Below are 8,232 nucleotides of genomic sequence, written 5' to 3'. Positions count from 1 at the left end.
TGTTATATAACCAATTCATGCTTATCGGATAATCCGCCCACATGACCTGTAATTTATCTAAATTAGGCGTAATTTCCCCGACAATTCATACACCGATGAAATGCAAAAAAAATCTATTCTTCTTGAGTGAAAGCCATAAAAACAGTGACCACAGGCATGTGTTAACTTTCGATAGCATTTTCCTTTAATGCGTTTGGTGATGTGTATCTTAAATATGATGATGCATTGAAAACAAAACATGTGGTTTTGACTTCTACGTATCAATTAAATGTGATGAATCTACTGGTGACATGCAGGACGTTGCCCCGTCTCAAGCATATTTGCATTTGATAGAATGTTTTCCGTTATCCAATATAATATCACATAATTTTGGTTGTTTCTGATGATAGTAAAGTCTGGTAAAAAAGGAACACAAATTGCGTTGAGTGAACATCAATAAAAAATGTTCATCAAATGGTAAGTTTTATGCTTTATGTCAGAAGACTCACCAGTACATGACTCTATGTCAGTGACCCAAAGACAAGAAAACGCAAACGTCATCACTGTGAAATAAGTGTATATGCGTTAATCATGCGACTCACTGCAGTGGCTGTTGCTTTGTTGGAAACAAATACTTGCTTTTGATTAAGCTGTTTTTAAAATGAGATATATACCATAGCAATTTAAAAAGTTAAGTCGGAAGTAATACTGCTTCATATGTAGTTTTACTTAACCCATTTATGCCTAGCGTCCTGAAAAAAGGACATTGCAAACAGCGCAGACCCAGATGAGACGCCGCATAATGCGGCGTCGCATCTGGGTCTGTGCTGTTTGCTTAAATGAATTTTTTTATGAAATATTCTAAATATAGAAATAAATATACTTGACACCCCTAATGTTGGAAATAAATTGATTCAATTTAGAAGGATGGGAGAGTCCACTGGGCATAAATGGGTTAATTATTACATAAGTACGCAGCATATTATGGTGCTGTTCTTCCCGTCACGTTTGTAAGCGCTAAAGAGGCGTGAGATTTATGTGAATGTTGTTGAAATGTTTCACGCTACCATAAATCCTGACTTTGAATTAGACAATTTCAAAGGTTTTAGGCGAATTGTGATCCGTCTTTATGAGTGATAGTACATGTACATGTACATTTGATAGCATGCCGTGTCGTGAATACGATTTTCCCCAATTTGTCTTCATTTATTTCGTGTGTTTTTTAAAGTCTATGTCGCATAATGTATCAAATTAATGTTGTTTAAATGACTGTGTATTTTACATTAGTTTTGTAAAATTTGTATTGTGGCTGTTTGCTATTTATAGTGTGTTAAAGTTGGATCATCTGTTTAACAACCGATGAAATTGACGCTATATAACATTTTTACGGATTTCTTGTTCGATTCGTTTAACGAAGTGCATTAGACACATTTTAAACGTATTATCATTGTTTCAGAGTTAGTTTTCTGCCAAGTTCCAGCACTACCCTATCGGTGTATACTTTGATAATCATGTTATGTCCTATGAAAGCGCGATCGTAGAATACGTTAAGTTACCTCGTTGGTGAATGAGTGGTTGGGTGTTTTCATTCTTTCAGATTTGATTTCCGTTATGTAACTTTTTAATTGTAATTATATATAACTTCGGACAAATACTTCCAGTAACCAGACCATTTGTTTCAAATCCCATGTTCCTCGATTAATCCATTTATGCCTAGCGTCTAGAAAAAAAGGCCTTAGCAAACAGCATAGACCCATATGAGACGCCGCATGATGCGGCGTCTCATCTGGTTTTGGGCTGTTTGCTTAAAGGAATTTCTGTAAGAAATATTCTAAATATAGAAATAAATATACTAGACATCCCTAATTTTGGAAATAAATTGATCCAATTTAGAAGGATGGGAGAGTCCACGAGGCATAAATGGGTTAATATGCTGGGAGGATTCTAATGTGTGCTCGAAGTATTATCTCTTGGGCCAGACGACGTGCCACGTGCTCAATACTCCTCTCTGAAAGGTCAATGTCACAAATAAACGATGACTTCATGGTAAAGTCATGGATATTCCATTCCGTTTGTATGATGAATATTTGACCAGTTTCTTGTCCAGTAGGTTATTACCATCACAGGTGGTTAGCGTGTGGCTATGATATTAATTAGTGAAAACATCATTTTGAATGATAAATAATCATATAAATAACTATTATAACGAAAAATTAACTTTTCTGGAAAAAAAAATTTCACTATCAAATATATATATAACAAGGTATGCAACTCAAAATCACCCCAAAACGGGGTGCATCGCTTTGAACAGCCATATCTTCATCAATTGTGCAGCGATTTTCACGATCTCGGTCTTATTCAACGCAGAAATGAATTTCCTTTCTGGAAATGTATATGTCTTGCAATATTTTTACAAATGCTGGGTCAACTTTTAAGAAATAACACGATACACAACACGCATGACCCAGTTGACAGTGATCATGTATTCTTTATGAATGAAATCTCCAGTTGTAAAGACACACCTCCGCATTGGACCAATGAAATCACTCGTATGTTTAAAATGTCAGTTAGTTGAAATGTATGTAAACAAAGGTTTCAAACGGCGCTGGACAGTTAGTCTTGATGCAGAATGTAACGACAAGAACGGTAATAATGTTTTTTCATACGTTTTATTGAATTATGGTATCGAACTACATGAACTTTGTAGGGAAGTTGCCCTTTACTCCGTGAAGATTTCAGTCTTAAAGACAGCATGATCACTGTCAACTGGGTCATGCGTGTTGTGTATCGTGTTATTTCTTAAAAGTTGACCCAGCATTTGTAAAAATATTGCAAGACATATACATTTCCAGAAAGGAAATTCATTTCTGCGTTGAATAAGACCGAGATCGTGAAAATCGCTGCAAAATTTATGAAGATATGGCTGTTCAAAGCGACGCACCCCGTTTTGGGCTGATTTTGAGTTGCATACCTTGTTATATATATATTTGATAGTGAAATATTTTTTTTTTCAGAAAAGTTAATTTTTCGTTATAATATGATTATTTATCATTCAAAATGATGTTTTCACTAATTAATATCATAGCCACACGCTAACCACCTGTGATTACCATCATATACTTTGGGGGCATGTGTCAAACCTTGCGACGCACCTTGTTTAAATGTATATTTTTGTAATTAAGGCTAATTCGAGTGTCAAAAAGCATTGCTTCGATAGTACGTGTTATACCAATCACCTTAATTTAGGTACCGATGATTATATCTTATAGCCTTTATATTATTATAAAGCTGCAAGATTATGAATAATTTTACATTTATTATAAACAAATAAATAATAAAGCAACGAAACCGGAACAAACACAATATTCAAGAGTCAGATTTGAGATTAAGTCTACAGTGAACCCCATGGCCAGAAAGACACATTTGTATCGCAAACAAACCTTATAAAAAGTTCATCGTGCACAACACGAGGCATTCCGTACGCATCTTCCCGCCATACGGTGTTTATGACGGAAGTGACGTCATCACTGAACATGGCGGGGAAATCTCGCGATATTTTAATTGCGCCTGTGCAAGGGCGACTCGTTGCCGCATAAACTGGGCAATATGGCTGACACACGCGCCCGCATACGTCATAAGCGGAAATCAATACTTCAGATAGAGTTCTATTCCCGGGTTTCTTTATTCCAACGTACGTAATTGTTGAATCGGTGTGAACGTCTTTTCTGAAATGAGCCACTTGCTTGAACATCCCGTTATAGTTTAGGCCGTTCGATTCTACGAAAACACGGTTTGATTTTTCGGAGATTTGGTCTTTAGCACAGATGTCATACACTGACACGGTCGACGAGTTACTGTGTGTATTTCTATGGACAATTTCTATTGGAATGTAGCTCCACTGCGATCGATCAGCTTTCCCATCGATCACAAACGCGTTAACAAACTTCTCATTCACATTGCTATCCTGACATGCCACTTCTGCCACGTGGTCTAACGCCTTTTTGAACTCGGCCTCGTTCTGATTTCCGCGCGCGCTACGCATGTGTCGTATACCTGATCCGCCATTCATAGGAAGGCCGTTGGCTAAAAACAGAGGTCGGATGTCGAAAATCGACGCCGAGACGCACTTCGGTTCTGGGCCGGAAGTGTCGCACCGTATGTACGGGGATCCGCAGTCAGGATGGTCAAGGGAGCAAGTTGGGGGCCGTTCGTACTTATAAATGTTGTCGGTGAACACGTCGCTTAGACCGTGTCTTACAAGAAGCGAACCAAAACCAGAGGATGCATTGTAATCCTGACCGGGGGGTATTTCCGCGCTATCCATCGGATAATCGGTAGTTGGGTCAATCCCTCGCCGCTTCTGTAGCCCCCGGAAGATCTCCCATAGCAGATCGACGTAGGAATGAAGCAGGTAGAATACTGGATCGAATGCCGCCAGCGCTGGTGGCGACATTTGTCCACCGACCCACTGATGCACCTGGTTATGCTGTTCCTCAATGTTGTTTTCCGGAAGTGCGAACGGAACACTGATGTTCTCCAGGTGATCCTGACGGAACGCCTTGTGGATGTACGTCCAGTTCATCATGGTACCCGCCGCGCCGAAATATCGCAGCAGGGGCCCAGTTGGCGTCTCCCAGTTGGCGAATGGTCCGTCAATGATGAACCCGTTGGCTTGTCCCAGGAACTCCGGGGTCCAAAGGACTGAGGATCTGGGATCCCGCAGCTCGTGATCCAACGTCGTGTCCCAGTAGGGGATCGTCACGCTGGGGATCTTCTCTCGCAGCGCATTCTCCATTCTGGAACCAGACTTATTATAATATAATAAATTATACATCACGTAAACATGGTATGCAACTATATATGTATATATACAATTAAAATATATTGTATCAACAGATATACATAATTATAATTATATAACTAATACAGTTTCTAGCATGCAATAAAAAAATAATATAATTACCCAATCATCTATACATACACTATAGAACTGAATAGAACATGTTTATTTGGTATATATGTACAAAAATTGGCAAAATATAATATTATCAAATCTTTCCAAGATTTCTATTTATGTTCGAATCGTTCGAATTAATATCACTTGCAAACGCACGAACCAAATTGTATCACATCCGCTTAGTCTACAGAAACAAAATGAACATGGCTTTATGCAACCGGCATAAACCCGGAACAGCCTGCGAGTAATTCGCATGCTGTTCGGGTTTCATGCTGTTTGCTGCTAGTCAGTATCTTAGGGTTGCAAATAAAGCTTTTAAAACCGTTATCTATCAAGAAATGTCTTTAATTAAATAAGATTTTCTGAGAATACTACAAAAATGCGTAAAAATGGGTATCAAAGAGGTAAATGGTTAACCCTTTCCTACTTAGAAGGAAAGTGAAAATGGCTATGTGCAAACAGCATAAAACCAGAACGGCATGCGAGTAATTCACAGTCTCTTCAGGTTTTATGCTATTTGCTGCTCATCAGTATCTAAGGTTTGGAGATGAAGCCTTAAAACTTGAATAAAGTAATAAAGGTATCTTGTTAATTTTAAACTTTCTATGGGACTACAAATGCGTCAAAATACGTATCGAAGTGGTAAATGGTTAATACCGCTGAAACCAACTGAACTCACATGACGAGGAGCAACCGATGGAAGGGCAGGAAGTTGGGGCCGAAGTGCGACCTCGCCACCGACATGTAGTGGAGCCGCCCCATAGCGTCATACTTGTTAGGGGACACGGACTGCAAACGGAGGAGTGAAGGTTTATGTGAAATTGTGGGATTTATTTTTAATATCAATTTTGGAAATGTTTTTTTACGCGACATTTCAGCACTGTTGGTATGTGAAATTACATGACGGTTTATTTGTTCAAATTATAAAACTGTTTGTTGTATGCGAAATTCTTTGACTTTCTGATTTGTGTACATATTTTTAAACACATTTTTTGATGTAAAATATAGCGAAAATTTGAGACGGGTTGTTTCGTGTGATTTATTTTTGTTTAATTTGAATTTACTGTACTGTTTGTAAAATATTCGAAGGTGTGTGACTGTTTGTTTCACTTGAAATTGTGCGACTGTTTGACTTACGTGAATTGATGAGATTGTTTGAAAAAGATGCAAAAGTCTGGGACAGTGACTTATTCGGAATTCCGGGACTGTTTGTGTTACGCGAAATTCTGGAATTGTTAGTTGTACGTGCAACTCTTGGACAGTGTATTTAATACTCAATTCTTGGAATATTGTTTTATGCGTAATTCTGGAAACGTTTGTTGTTTGCGTAAAAAGGTTGAAAGTTGGTTTTAGATCCAGTTCATGGAAATCATTAATTATACAGCCTATACAAGATCCGTTGGAGTCTGTTTCCAGCGGATATTAGTTCCAGGTGTGTTTGTGAAAAAGATCCTTCGAACGTTGTCCCGAGTAGGAATCAAACTCGCGACCAAAATACTATTACTAGTAGGATGTGGTTTTGATCTTGATAAAGTGTATACTGGCAGCTACGAGTAATGCAAGTCGTAATTCTAGTGTTTTATACTGAAGTTTGATTTAAGAAGAATGATGTTAATAAACACTAGAAAAGTAAATGGCGGTAATTAATCAGACAATGGTAATGCGTGTACACAAGCCTATGCTAACTTAATACAATCTCACACCTTGTCCGCTTTGAGCATGTTCATTGCCCTATGGAACAGCGTCCGCTCTCTGTCCGTCAACATCCGGTACTCTTTGCGTACCCGCGGCTGACGAGGAATCTCGACTTCCGGCGCCTGTCGGGGAACGCGTTTCTTGATTTCGTCGGTCAGCGGCGAGTGATGGATGTCTTTTGTAGCTTCAATTGCGTTAAAGTGATTCATTTCAACCAGACCAGAAATCCACTTCATGGCATCATCGCCGAGTGGCGGTACTTCCTGTAAATTAAATGAATTTATTTATGACCCGCTTCATGCGAACATGTGTCTTATGTCACATGTGACAAGCCTAGCTAATGCCCAGCTTGTGCCAGGAGATTTACCAAGAGCTGCGCTGTCCGCTTTAATGTCGCACACAGTTTCGTGGTCTCATTTGCGGAAGGTAGCCCCTGATCACATTGCGCTGCCGGCCCCCAAAAAAATCGTTTCAATTTGTTATGTTATCGGTTGTGATGGTGGTGGTTATTATTGCGGTGGTGGTCTTTTTGTTTTAAGACTATGTGAGATCATATAACCCAGTAATTACAAATTAAATACAGACGTCAATAAATACTGAAATCTCGTTATTGTTGTTGTTGTTGCTGCTGATGTAGTTGTTCTTGTTGTTGTTTTTGTTGTTAGCAGTAGAAGTAAAGGAAGTATGATTACTTGTGTGTAAATACATCAAAGGTTTTAGTGTTTTTTAACTGTAAAGCAGAAATGTGTTCTGGAATAATAATAAAAAGAAATATTTGTCTAATATGACTTCCCAGTGACTATAATTTACACAAGAAAACAATCCTTCCACTTTAATTCGAAACGTGTTATTGCTAAGGGCAGTTTTCGTATTTTACTTAAAAATTATTTCTGTAACTCGTAGAAGAACCTACACATGAAGTACCTTGGATGCCTGGCGTTTCCATAATGTCCGCTGCACACAGCGCGTGAATATGACAGCGCCGACGGATTTAGTTGGATGAAGCTGCTCATCGAAGCACGCCTTTATGTCCGCCGGCAGCGGTATCTGCTCGATGAGTGCGCGTGCATCGGAAATGTAGAAGAGCACGAGTATCCACCGGATCAGCATCTACAACGAAACAAATCATTAACGCTTTCTTGTAAGTGAGAAACGATTTTGTAAAGGTGTAGAGCTAGAATAAGGTGGCATAGAGCTGATATGAAAAAAACAACATGTTTTTTCTTCACGTGCGCACCTACGAATGTAAAGGACTTCACGTGCGCATGTGCAATTCTTCACTTTCTCACGTGCAGGTCGTCACGCGAAGTAAAAGGTATGTAGGGTGTAACCTCAAACTCAAAGATCTTAAAATCATTACTTTTATAGAAGAAAATGCTGTGGCTTTTTATCAGAAATTTTCATGGATTAACTTTCGTATCGTTTCACGGTTATGATGTAGACGTTGTTTTTTTTCTTCCACACACGAAAATGCATGCTGTGTGCTAAAGTTGTCAATGTAATTTATGTCCATTTAATTACTCGTCAAAAATGAAATGCTGGCAAGAATAAGTTTATAAATGTGTCGTAAATAACTCATGCAATTCCAATCCGTGTGTGTA

General features: G+C 38.6%; 1 protein-coding gene across 1 annotated transcript; it reads right to left on the bottom strand.

Moving 5' to 3' along the window:
* Nucleotides 1-3,333: 3,333 nt before the first annotated feature.
* On the bottom strand, nucleotides 3,334-7,758 carry LOC127838738 (uncharacterized). Its single transcript, XM_052366710.1, has 4 exons — nucleotides 7,556-7,758; nucleotides 6,640-6,894; nucleotides 5,616-5,725; nucleotides 3,334-4,775 (listed from the first exon to the last, which is right to left on the bottom strand). The coding sequence occupies exons 1-4, from the start codon at nucleotides 7,739-7,741 to the stop codon at nucleotides 3,371-3,373; spliced, it is 1,956 nt and encodes a 651-aa protein (XP_052222670.1). The 5' UTR covers nucleotides 7,742-7,758; the 3' UTR covers nucleotides 3,334-3,370.
* Between the last annotated feature and the right edge of the window lie 474 nt (nucleotides 7,759-8,232).

The sequence above is a fragment of the Dreissena polymorpha genome, chromosome 7, assembly GCF_020536995.1.
Source record: "Dreissena polymorpha isolate Duluth1 chromosome 7, UMN_Dpol_1.0, whole genome shotgun sequence".
NCBI lineage: Eukaryota > Metazoa > Mollusca > Bivalvia > Myida > Dreissenidae > Dreissena > Dreissena polymorpha.
This window is presented reverse-complemented; position numbering and strand designations above follow the sequence as displayed.